General features: G+C 41.9%; 1 protein-coding gene across 1 annotated transcript in view; it reads left to right on the forward strand.

Annotated features, from left to right (window-relative positions):
* Positions 1-911: 911 nt before the first annotated feature.
* The window catches only part of C1H1orf100 (chromosome 1 C1orf100 homolog), a 44,680-nt gene continuing 32,310 nt past the window's right edge, over positions 912-13,281 (forward strand). The window contains exon 1 of the mRNA XM_053301966.1: positions 912-1,002. Within this exon, the coding sequence (XP_053157941.1) occupies positions 938-1,002 (65 nt within the window). The 5' untranslated portion in view covers positions 912-937. The remainder of the gene's footprint in view (positions 1,003-13,281) is intronic.

A 13,281-nucleotide genomic window follows, 5' to 3' on the forward strand; every position in this document is an offset into this window, starting at 1 on the left:
TAATAAGTGAACAAAATCGATGTCGCTGGCATTCACACTGTACCTATGTGTGGACTTTCATGGAAAATAAGTCTGCCAATGGCTACTAGTCATGGTGGCTAAATGCTACCCACAGGTACAGAGGTAGCATGGTTGCAGAGGAGCAATGGAACATAGGAAGCTGCCTCAAACCAAGCCAGACCATAATAGGTCCATCTAGCTCAGTACTGTCTAGCCAGACTGGCAGCGGCTGCTCCAGGGTTGCAGGCAAGAGTCTCTCTTGGCCCTGTCTGGTGATGCCAAGGAGGAACTTGGAACCTTCTGCATGCAGGCATGCAGATCCTCTTCCCAGAGCGGCCCTATTCCCTAAGGGGGATACCTTACAGTGCTCATACATGTAATCTCCCATTCAAATGCAAACCAGCCTAGACCCTGTTTAGCAGAGAGGACAATTCATGTTTGCTACCACAAGACCAGCAGGAGAGAGGACATGCTTTCATTTCCTGCTTGTGTTAGTGGGTGTGGTCAGGGAGACTCTAACTCTGCTGTGAGCCCCTGCTAACTTGGCAAAGAGGCACCTTTTAACCTGGTGGTTCTCTTTGGCAGGGGGGAGCGTAACTGGCCCTGTCTACCCCCAGCGCAGTGACGGTATGTTCCTTTTTAGATTGTGAGCCTTTTGGGGACAGGGATCCATCTTATTTATTTATTATTTCTCTGTGTAAACCGCCCTGAGCCATTTTTGGAAGGGCAGTATAGAAATCAATCAATCAAATAAATAAAATAAAATAATGGGTATCTGTCTGTCTGATGAATGAAACAGAGGTTGAACCAGCCTTAATCCCTTGCTCAGGCGAGCAGATGTGTATTTAATAAGTGTAGGTGGGATTTGTTTTCTTTTGCAATTATTATGTTTATGTATTATTTAATTACAGGGCATTGTAATTCTTGAGTTTTTCTTATGGGCCTCCTTGGAAAGCTGAAAGTAAAGTGCTTGAACGATCAGAACTGGATCAAGGAGTTCAAGTAGGACAATAGCTTTTATTTGTTCTGCTTCATTGCAAAGCTGTTTGGATCAGTTTAAGAAAATGGACTTTTTAAAGACAAAAGGGTGTGTGTGTAAAAGACGTGTGTAAGAATATGTTGTTAAATGTTTCTGTTAAATGCATATTTGCTTAAATATACTTATATGTTATGCTTATATTGTTTTACCTTTAATGCTCTTGCTAATTCAATATCTGGGCCCTTCTAAACTCATGTGTTACATGTGCATGTATTTGTTTCTTTGTTTTTTGTTTATGTGGCATGTGTCTGTGTGGTTGTGTGTATGGCAGGAATCTGTTATTGTGGCTCTGTGTGTGGCATGCTTCTGTTTGTGTGGTGTGTGTCTGTGTAGATTCTGTGTTGCATGCGTTTGTGTGGTGCATGCATGTTTGTGTCGTGTGTGTGTGTTGAGCATGTATTTTTCCATTTGCACTGTGTATTTGTATTTGTGGGTGTGTTTGTGCATTTGTGCATTTTCATGTTTTGGTGTATTTGTGTTGTTTGTGCATTTGTATTGTGTGCATTTTTATTGCATGGAATTGTGCATTTGTGTGCATGTGTGTTGCGTGTTTGTGTGTGGCACGTGTGGCAATTTGTGTATGTTGCACATTTGTGCATGGCATTATTTTGTGCATAGTGTGCATTTGTGTGTTTGTGTTGCATCCATTTTTGCGCTTGTGCACGTGTGGAGTCTGTTGCATGTGTTTGTGTGGTGCACGTGTGTGTCTGTGAGTTGAGCATATGATTCTGCATTTGCATTGCATGTGCATTTATGTGTTTGTGTATTTGTATTGTATTTGTGAATTTGCATGTGTTTGTGTAATTGTGTTGTGTTTGCATTTTGTGCATTTGTGTTGCATGCATTTATGTATTTGTGTTGTGTGTGTTTGTTCATGTGTGTTGAGTGTGTGTGATTTATGTGTGGTATTTGTGTGTGTGTTGCATGTGTATGCTGTGTGTGTTGCCTATTTGTGCATGGCATGCATTTGTGTGTTTGTGTGGAGTCTGTTGCATGTGCTTGCGTAGTGTGTGTAATAATAATAATAATAATAATGTGCACATTTTTGTGTGGTTTTGTGCGTTGAGTATACATTTGTGTGTTGGTTAGTTGTGCATTTGTGTTGCATGGATGTGTTTGTGTTGTATTTGTGCATTTATGTGTGTTGGTACTGTGTGATGTTTGTGTTTGTGTTCCCATAGGCTTCAATGGGGCAGGAAAACCTTAATAACTTTTGAACCACTGCTCCACCAAACCACTAAAGGGTACTCCTCCTAGACAAGCCTGACAGAGTACATCAGTCATTTTCACCAATATTTGAAAGAAATTTATGCTACACCGTTCTCAAGACTGGAGAGAAAAAACCAAAGTGTCACATTTCAACACTATTTAATTTGCTGTAGCTATGGCAATTTTTACCAGTTTTTATCGTTGAAATTAGGCACATTTGTAGACCTCATCAAGTAGATCACACACACCAGGTTTCAAGTTATTGGCTCAACATATTTATAACGATAAAATTATGAGGTTTATAATGGTGGAACCTTCCCCCCCCCCATTTGCCTTAACTAAAGAGGCACTCCCATGAATCTTAGCAGTAACCTGGGAATTTAAATAACATTGGTTGACACTATGATGAAAATTACTCAAAGTAGTCCCCTTATTTGCAACCCCTAACTTGTCCTTTTAATTTCAATGGGACTACTTTGAGTAATTTTCCTAATAATGTCAGCCACTGGATTTATTAATAAAAAGTTACTCAAACAAATCTGCAAAATTTCAAAAGAATATTAATATTATCATAAAGAAACTGGTTTCCAACTTACACCAGACTATTTTGTATAAAATATCCATGTCAACTACCAGAGGCAAAGATCAAACATATTTTTATGCATACACTTTTATTATGCAACATTTGGCATACCACATAGTCGATATCACTTTCAGAAAGAATCAGAATTTGTTCAGTAGTAGTAGTGGTATTAGTACATCTTTAGTACTATATTTGCAAATAAAAGAATAGAAGTGGTAGGTACAGGAAATGAGTAGTAAGTTGGCAAGCTCAGATCATAGTCCAGATTCCTTAAGGCCTTTCAAAATTGAGAATATGGAAATTTTATGCAAATAAGTTGCACTTTAAATGTATGTCATGAAGAAATGCAACAGCCAGTTACACAAAAGTGGTTGGTTTGACATTCATTGTTGCTGGACCAAGTCAGGTCAGGGCTGTCAAAAGAACAGCCTCTCTCTGATAAATTGCTGTGGAGGTTCAAGATTCTCCCAAATTCTGGTGTTAAAATAGACACTTGGAGCCTTTTCAGACAGCAGCTTTGCTTTGGGATGGTGGGAGTGCTTTCACATATTGGCCAGATTTACCCCTCAGACCGTGCGATATTTCAGAGCATTTCATACATGATTTGGGTTTTTCCCTCCCAATTGGAACCTAGCCCAATTTATGTCTGGGATTAAAAAATAACTTGCAGTGTACTGAAGCCTTTAAAAATCTGATTCTTTCAGTACAGTCAGGGGAAATCCATCCTCTTTGGGTCATCAATGGCTGAATATCAGTGTTTTAGTCCACTCTTGTGAATGGGTTGTCATGTGTGAGCCACACGTGATATGTAAGCCATCTTGTATTCAAGGCTCAATGGCTCAAACAAAAACATACCCTAGAAGCTGGAGTTACAACATAAGAGCAGATCTAGCTTACTAATAGACTACCTGATTATTTCAAAGTGTACCAAGCTTAGGCAAATTCATACCAAATACAGTATACCAATGGTGACAACAGTAGATTAAAATCCCTTATTTGCACAATAGAGAGGTCCAAGTGTTCTCATAACAGTTGCAATAATATGGATTTGATTATGATATAGAGCACACGTCACTCTTTCATTTTCTCTTAGCAGCTGGGGGATAGCTCTTCTAGGATAAAAAGCATCCAAAATCAATGGAACAATAAGGGGTGGGGGGACCCTACAACTAGGGAAAATTTTCTGGATACCCCTTGTTTGAGGAATTGAAATCTCTCCAACTGTTCAGGGTCATGCCAGTAGAGCATCCAGACAGAAATATGGGTAAAGGATTTCCAGGGAAATTAAATAACCCAAGCTCCTGATGAACCACCTAAATCACATAGGCTTCTCTCTGTCAGGTTTCACCCCTTACTTGCTGTTAGTACATTTCAGAGACCATTTTCATGTTTTGCATTGAAAACAAATGGGTCAGCAAGAGACATATTTTATCAAGGAAAAATGAGAGCGTAATGCTAACTGAGTTTGTTTGCATTCATTCTCTAAATAGCCAGAAATAATACCATAAAACTCCATCTTTCTTTGCTTGTAAATGTACATTTATTTGACAGAGATTATACTTTCCCCCTACTTTTTAATCTTCTTTGCTCTTATAGTCCCCTTGCCTCTGTTGTTTTAGCACACCAGCATACTTTTGTACCTGTTTGTATATTTTCTGTTCTGTATAGAGTTTATTTGAGCCTTTGGTAAGCTGGTTTTAAATAACTTCCTGTCTTTCCAAAGGGATCAAGCAGGAACTAAATTGCAACTTCCTTTTAACAACTTCTCTAATTTTTGTGAAATTCCCCCTATGGAAAATTAATACAATTGTGCTAAATTTTCTGGACAGTTTCCCACTCTCATATATGTTGATTTTGACAGCATTGTGGCCACTATTTTTAAGCAGTTCAGAACTACTTAACCTCTGGAAGCAGACAATGGGCACCCCATACAATTAGATCACAAGTGTTCTTTCCTTTTGTTGGTTCCATAATCAACTCTTCTAAGGCACAATGCTTTATTCTATCTATAAATTGCCTATTGTTCACTACCCAAATTTGTATTTACCTGCAGAGTAAATCTATACATCTTTACTCAAGTAAATCCCACTGTACGCAATGAAGCTTACTCACTGATCAATATAGATAGGCTTGCAGGCCTAGTCGATTAGAGAATAGTTGCAGTTCCCCATTATAACAACATTTTCTGTTGTGTTATAATAGAGTACCTCTCAATTTCTGCCTCTCTGGTTTCTTTTTGCACCTTGTGCTCACTGTCAGAGTTGGGGATGAGGGCTGTATACATTTATTTAATTTATTTATCATATTTCTATACCACCTGATATAGAAATCTCCAGGCAATGTACAAGTTAAAGCATAACAAATATAAAAACAATATAAAATAGTTACAATTCATAAAACAGGTTAAAAAAAATCTCAATGAGTAAAAACCATTAAAATTTCAATTAAAAGCCTGGGAAAACAGGTACGTCTTAAGGGTCCTCCTAAAAACAAACAGAGAAAGAGATGCTCTTATTTCAGCAGGGAGCATATTCCAAAACTCTAGGGCAGCCACAGAGAAGGCCCGGTCCTGGGTCGCCACCAAACGAGTCAGTGGCAGCCGTAACCAGATCTCTTCAGGCGATCTTAATAGGTGATAGAGTTAAGGACAGAGAAGGCCTCTCTTAAGTACCCTGGACTCAAGCCGCTGAGAACTTTCTAGATAATAACCAGCACTTTGTATTTCATTCAGAAACATATCGGCAACCAGTGCAGTTCTTTCAAAATGTGCACATCTGAGTACTATATTGCATTTTTATTTGGAATGTCTAACCATGGCAGTTCTGTGGATTCATTTGTTTCATTTAAGATTTCTAATTTATTGAACTCTGTGCCTTTTGTGACACATAAAGCATCTCGACATCAGGCATAACTTATTCTTCCTTTTGTATAGATGGTATATGGGGTATCTGCATTATACTGGCCTTTGAAATATACATTCTATCTTATACCCAGCACAGCATCCCTCCCATGGTTGGTGCCCTGTTTGTGCTTACCTTATGTTTCTCTTTAGACTGTGCACCCTTTTGGGACAGGGAACCATCTTATTCATTTATTATTCAATTTTCTACGTAAACTGCTTTGAGAACTTTTGTTGAAAAGCAGGATACGGAAGCATCTATGAGTGATCTTGACAGGTGCAGCACAAGTGCTTGAACAGAGGTCTGACTCAGCCCCTGGTGTCACACCACCTACAGCACCAGCAGAGGGGCCCTTAAACCAGACCCTGTGCTTATCCGCTACAGAGTCATGAGCCCATCGGATCAGGCTGTTAAGAATAAACAGCTAGTCTCAGAATCCCTGTGTCTAATTGTCCAAGCAGCATCTCTAGCAGCATCTCATTGCAACATGCACTCAGGCTTGGACATGTGCCTCTCAGCCACAGGAAGGTGTGCACAATTCCTTTTCAGACAGGACAATACGTGATGGAGAGCCAGTGTAGTAAATAGTATCAGACTTTGAACAGGGAGGCCTACCTCACAGGGTGGTTGTGAGGATAAAACAAGATAAAAACCACTCCCCATGTAAGCTGCCCTTGAAGGAACAATGGCACGCAGATGTGATAAATAAAGTAGTAGCACAAGCACACTCACACATTTTTCTTGCTGTGTGATCTGTGTATATGCTCTCATTTGTGTATATGCAAAATGTGTTACTCAAATTTAGTGGCCATTTTACCTCCACCTCACTTCTATTGCATGCCATGGGTGGGGTGGGGGTGGGACACACACAACCACACTAATTTAAATCTGTTGTATTTGCCAGGCTTTTCAGATTTGTCTTATGCTCCTCGATCATGACTCTCCATGATAGGAAGTAACATTTTGACAGTTGATGTGATGGGCTGTCAGATCAGAACTGAACACACTGTGCTGCCTTTTGGGCCAATGAGAACTGAATGAAATGCTTCTGTCTGCCTACGTTCAAATGCCAACATGGCTTAGATCTGGAAAGCTACCAGAAAAAACATGGAACAAAAGTTCTCTATGACAGTAGTACTCCATGCTCCAAAGTATGTTTTGATGTTTATTGGCAAACAGAGCTAAGCCCTACAATAACTACTCTGTTTTCAGTCTTCTGAAGCGACTTCATTTCTTCACATTTGTTCCAACCAGGGCTGAGCTGGACATATTAGACAGAGAGCTGGGTTTGCTTCATTGAACTTAGAAATGTCAAGATTTGCTTGTTTGTATGTTTGTTTAAAAAAAACCAAACAGTAGTAGTACTTAAAAGACAATTGACTACAGCCCTCTAGTGCTACTGGAAACCATATTATGCTTTCCCATCTCTGAAGTTACTACACCATCTGGTGGTCAAATGTGTACATTTCTTTTACATTTGCAAATTAAAGCCAGGAGTTCCCACTCCCACCCCCCACCCCCCCACCCCCGCACTCCCGTCTCTCAAGTACATAGGAAGCTGCCATATCCTGAGTCAGACCCTTGGTCCATCTAGCTCAGCACTGTCTATTAGGAGTAGTAATGGCTCTCCAGGATTTCTTCAAGTCTTTTCCAACCCTACTTGGAGATACAAGGAATTGAATCTGGGACTTTCTGCATGGAAAGTAGGTGCTCTACAACTGAACAATGGCCCCACTCATGCTCTGCTCCAGGGAACCCTGTGGGTTCTCAAAGGGTTATAAGGTATTTCTCAATGGGAAGATCAGTAATGGCCGACAGGCATCCTGAAAGACAGTTTGTGTCCCATTGTCTTCACATATTCGTTCCAACCCTGTGTTGGGTCTGATGGCACAATTGCAGCAATGAGATCCAACAAGCCTGAGTGGACACCTTAGGAGACATCCCTGCAAAATACAGAAATGCCATGGCAGAGACGAAGAGGTCCCTCAGTAGGCAAGTTAATTTAAGAAAGGTTTTCTGGAAAGCAGACAATTTTTAAACAAAAATGTTGAACTGTACCATAGTGGATATTGAATTTTGGAGTTGTTGAGTATGCATACATGTTAAGCGTGTGCGCATAGCTTGCATCACTACAGCACATGTGTATTGTCTTCGAGCGTGCACACGCATGCTTTCCGACTTCCCCTTACCAGTAAATAATCACAATATCCCCATGTCAGATCAACTGCATCAACATTATCTGAGATTTGTCAGGCAAAGAAGTGCCTCTGAATATTGTTAATGAAACTGCCCTGGAGTGTTGGCTATGCACTCCTGACTTTAATTTTGGGCTTGTGTGGGGAATCAACAAAACTAGAGTGGGGGCGGGGGGCGTTCATTACAGGATAAATTTGTGCAAAGCTTTGGTCTTGGAAATTACTGATAGAGTTGGAGTCAGAATACAATCAGGTTTATTAAAGGGTGATAAGGGGTACAGAAAGGAAATACTGATGAATAAGCAACACAGTATAAACTAATAAAACTAATAAGGCTAAATTGAGGCTCACAAAGAGGCGTTTTAGCTTGAGGGCCAAATTAAAATCAACTCATGGCTGGCCAGAGAAACGGGCCTTTAAGAAACAGCTTTAGACTTAAAAGAGAGCAAGGGGAGAGGGGAGCAAAAGAGTGTGGAGCAGAGTTTGGTTAGTAAACTTGTATCCTTTAGATGGTGTGTTGGACACTTGTTGCTTAGCAGGTGCTGAGGGACTTCTATCTAGAACAGGGCTGCTTAACTATGGCCGTCCTGCAGATGTTGGCCTACAATTCCCATAATCTCTGGCTATTGGCTACTGTGCCTGGGGATTATGTGAGTTGTAGTTCAGAAACCACTGGGGGGGCGAAGTTGAGCAGGCCTGATCTAGAAGCAAGTAGGAAAATGGGGTGCAAGAATGGAGACCGTGTGCCACTCATGAGTCAGGAAGCCAGAAAATCCCCTAAAGGTGGTCTGATCCCAGGAGACCAGTTACCTGATGCAGCCAAGCGTGTTGCACAGATTTGGCCTGGAGACAGGACCAAACAGGAGGTTGAAAGCTGGACAGGAACGAGGGCCAAGGCACAGCCAGATGGAATAGCTGGTGCCCAGACACACATACATGCAGCGGGGGAATCCGGAGAAGAGACATACTGCTTGATGAGGTTTGTGGTACAAATAGGCAGAGGTCTGCCTTGGGGCCAAATGCTGACCAGACCTCTTTGCTGAGGAAGGTGGCATCTGTGATGGACAAAAGAATACATTTTGTCCTGTTCAATCCTAGGTGGGTGTGCTCCAGAGCACAATGAAATGAAAAGGTTTAAACAATCTGTATGTAAAAATATTGACTAGGAGGCCTCAGAATTTATCTCATGTCAGGAAGACCTTCCAGGTGGAAGGTTAGAATTTCCTTAACACAATGAGTGCTCTTCCCATGCTTCATGCCAACCAGTAATGCTTGCTTATTTATTTATTTATTTATTTGAAACCTGTAATATACCGCCCACTCTGAAGACTCCGGGCGGTCTACAAAAACACGCAAAACAAGGCAACATTAAAAATTACTTTCTAAATTAAAAACTAGAGTAACTAACAAAAAAAAACCACACACACTCACACAAAACACACACACATGTTTGAGGGATGAGCCTGCTGCAGTCTTATCTGTTCTTCCCATGAAGGTGATTAGCTTAGAAGGCTAGTTTGCGCCAACATATTTTCGCTACTCCTTTAGAGAAATAACTTCTCCTTAACTTAAACTTAACTTAAACGCTCAGCATCCTCATTTGTGCTTGGACAGAAAGGAGAGCATGGGGAATAGTTCCCCTTTCAGTCGCATGTTAGGCTTGACCCGGAGTTACCTTCCCATGCTACTTGCTTAGCGACTTATTCTTGGGAGGTTAGCCCATATAGGCAAATGGTGAGCCTGCGATCCCACGAGTTCAGCTAGTCAGAATGGAAACTACAAGCCTGTAGTTCAAAATCACATGTAGGAGTGCTGCTGGGAGCCCCCAAACAGGCTGTTCTCCTAACAACATATAGGCAGGATGCATGTAACTCTCTCCTCTACTGAGCCAAGTGCCCCAACCCCTACACAGGTTCCTACAATGCCAGGCAAGCCTCACTGGGTAGGCTCTTCCATAGACGGGGTGCCACCACTGAAAAGGTCTTCTCACTAGTAGCCACCCGCCTCACCTCATTTGGCAGGGGCACTTGGAGCAGGGCCTCTGAAGAGGATCTTAAGGTCCAAGTCAAGACATATGAGGTAAGGTGCTCTCTCAGGTAACCTGATCCCAAGCTGTTTCGCGTTATAAAGGTTAAAACCAGCACTTGAATAGGGCCTGGAAACAGACTGGGAGCCCGACTAAAGAGAGGAGAAAATCCCCAGAACTGGAAATTCATTGAGTACTCATTGAGTGTGGAGTAATTCGTTGAGTAATTCATTGTGTGGAGAGTTCTGTTCACTCCTGCTCAATCCGTCTACTTGTCTTTTTCTGTCAGCCCACAAGCAACTAGACCAGAGAAGCCCAACAACTGAGACAGACAGCTGAAGCCTTTTCTCCTTGATATCTCTTGAAATGAGCAAAAATTCACAGAATCCATCTATCAGCTGTAAGACTCTTTTGTATCTGTAAGTGCTTTGTCTGAGATATATTACCCCTTTCTTTTAATCTCAATCCACCTTTCTCTGAAACTATGGCTGTCGCAGCAGCAGGAGTTGAAGAGTCCTTGGCAAACAGATTTGTTAGTTTAAGACATTTTGCAGCAGCTTAATCATTTTTGCCTGCTTCCTTTTTGCATCCCCCCCAGCTTTTGGCATTGTTGTGTGCACATCCTGCAGTCTCCTAGGCCTGGCTCTTACTCATAAAAAGGCGGCCATAGACCGACTGATCAGCTTCAGCTCCCTCTTTCCAGTCAATCTTTCCTGTTGGTCCTTCCTTAAGGCAGGCTAAGGCTGCCTCTTTAAGAGAGCTCATCCCAGACAGGTTTTGTTGCTTTCTGGGTATAAAAATTAGGTGGTGGAGTGTGTGTATACACACATTGCACCAGGGGTTCCAAACCTTGGACCCCCACAAGTCTGGTTGGACTACAGCTCCCATCATCCCCCATCCCACAGTGGCTGACTCTATTGTCAATTTCCTTCTACTTACAGTTCTTCAGAAGCAAGGTTGGTGATTAATATCTCATAAGTTTACATCATATTTCATATTCAAGATGGGCAGAGGAACATGGTGACCTTAGGGCAAGGAAAGAGAGCACAGTAGCAAGCACAGTGGCTTTATCTCTAGCCTACTTCCCAGGCATTACATAACTGTTGGAGGGACTCTGTTGTGAGTTTGCAGCCATTCGTACTGGCTAGCCATTCCTTTTGTCAAGTATTTAATCGATGTTCCTGAGCTCAGAGTAGTGGTCATTTCCCCTTTAATGCTCACAACAACTCTCTGGGGTAGGTTAGCCAGAGATATAGTGACTGGTCTAAGCCCCCCACTAAGCTTTATGACTGAGCAAGAATTTGAATTCTCTGCGGTCTCAGGTCAATGCTCTGTCCACTGCACTATGCTAAATGGCTGAATCGTTGTATGGTGAGAATGTGCTAGCCCAACAATAACAGGAAAATTAGTCAGTAGAATAGAGCAAGGCAGAGGGCACACCTTGGACTCATTTCTAAGCCAATTACAATCTAGGATGTGCAGATGTGGGCAGCACTTCTGTTTCAGGGTGCATAACTAAGCTTGTCCATAAGAGGTCTCTCTCCTTCACTAGCTTTCAGGCATAGCTGATCTATTTAACCTTAAATTATTTTTTCTTATATTTAAAGCTGCTTTGATTAATAATAAAGTGGTATGGTATAACGAAGTGATTGTAAGGACACAACCTAGGCCATCTTTCTACCTATCCTTGAAGCCTCACCGGTAGCTTTCCAGCTCTAAGAGGCCACTGGGTCTAAGGCCTTTATATTTAAATCCCCCTACTGGATGACCACTTATCTTGTGGTAAATTACCACAGCGCACATCCAACCACAACAGAAGTCAGTCAACTGCAGCATCTACTCATGCGCCAAAAGGAATTTTACCATATTCTAGATAGTTTTAAAAGGGGATTCGAGAAATGCTAGAAGGATAGGGTTATCAATGGCTACTAGCCATTGTGTTGTTGCGGGGAAGGGGGCAATGCCACTGAACTGCAGGTCCTAGGGAACACCAGTGGGAGGGCCTGTTTCCTCCTTTCTCCATTTGTGGGTTTCCCAGACGCCCTGCTTGGCAACTACATGAGGCACAATGCTGGACTGAATGGGCTTTGGGCTTGATTCAGTAAGGCTTTTCTAATATTTGTATGTACTGAGCATAACAGGACAAGGGGGATATGTAAAATTCTCCTCACCATGTGGGTTGGGGACTGGCTCCCCACGGCTTGCCGGCTTACTTGTTTGTTTGTTTGTTCTTATTTTCCGCCTACAGTCTATAAGAAAGGAGGCTTATAAAATCACCATGTCCATGTTTCTTTGTGTTCCCCCGATAGCTTTTGCACTGACAGTCCAATAGAAACCATATTCACAGTACATATTAGGGAGTCCCGCAGTGGGGCTATATTTTCCCTAGTCCATGTTTCATGATGGTGGCCACTCAGTACAGAGTGTAATCATGTGCTTTGTAGCTATGTGCTCAGTCAGATACAAACCTAATTTACAGAACATGGAAGGTGGCCCCAGGAAAGAGTCACCATATTAAAAACAACAGAAAGTAGGCTCAATCAGTTCTACTTAGAACTGCTTGTTTATATTTGTAGGCCACCTTTCACTATAAGCATCAATGTAGTTTAAAAACCATCAAAGCAGCAAAAATCTAATACAACATTAATCCAAAAACACATGAGATCAATTTTTAAAGTGTGAAAACACCATTGAAATGGCTCTCCTAAATAGTCTTTAGTTGCATGCAGTAGGCCAGAAGAGAGGTGAGGGCAGTGATCTCCCAAGAAGAGAAATGTAGTAACCTTGGGGCAACCGCTAAGGCAGCCTTGTCCCACATGCATGACACTCGATGGCTCCATCGGCATCGGCACATGGTGAAGTTCCCTTCCCTGGCAGATCTTGCCATGTGGGTAGAATCACTTGGGAGTCTTCCCATTTCTTGATATGAATAGACTGGTTGTTTTGCAAATTTTGGTACAGCCATTCCTGTTATTGGAGCTGTAGAAATGCTCATTATTGTATTGCCTCTTCTGATTGTTTCTCGAGAATGCCCTTGCATAGAGAGGTGCAAAGCTTGCTTATCAAACACATTTCACTGTGATCTGCAGAGTCCCATACCAGAGGGTGTCATGGATTAGCAGCAGGGACATGGGGTTATTAACTTGGCACCAGGCCAGTGGTAACTGTGAACCATTTGGGCAGAACAGTGTTCTAGCAGCCTGCTGTCTTCCTACAAATAGCTATATTGGTAGCAAGGGCAATGGTAGACAGATTACCTCTGCTTTAGTATGGAATAGGATGAGCTAGAACAATCTATCCCACCCACCCCCGAACAACCACCCCCTACC

Source organism: Hemicordylus capensis, chromosome 1, assembly GCF_027244095.1.
Source record: "Hemicordylus capensis ecotype Gifberg chromosome 1, rHemCap1.1.pri, whole genome shotgun sequence".
NCBI lineage: Eukaryota > Metazoa > Chordata > Lepidosauria > Squamata > Cordylidae > Hemicordylus > Hemicordylus capensis.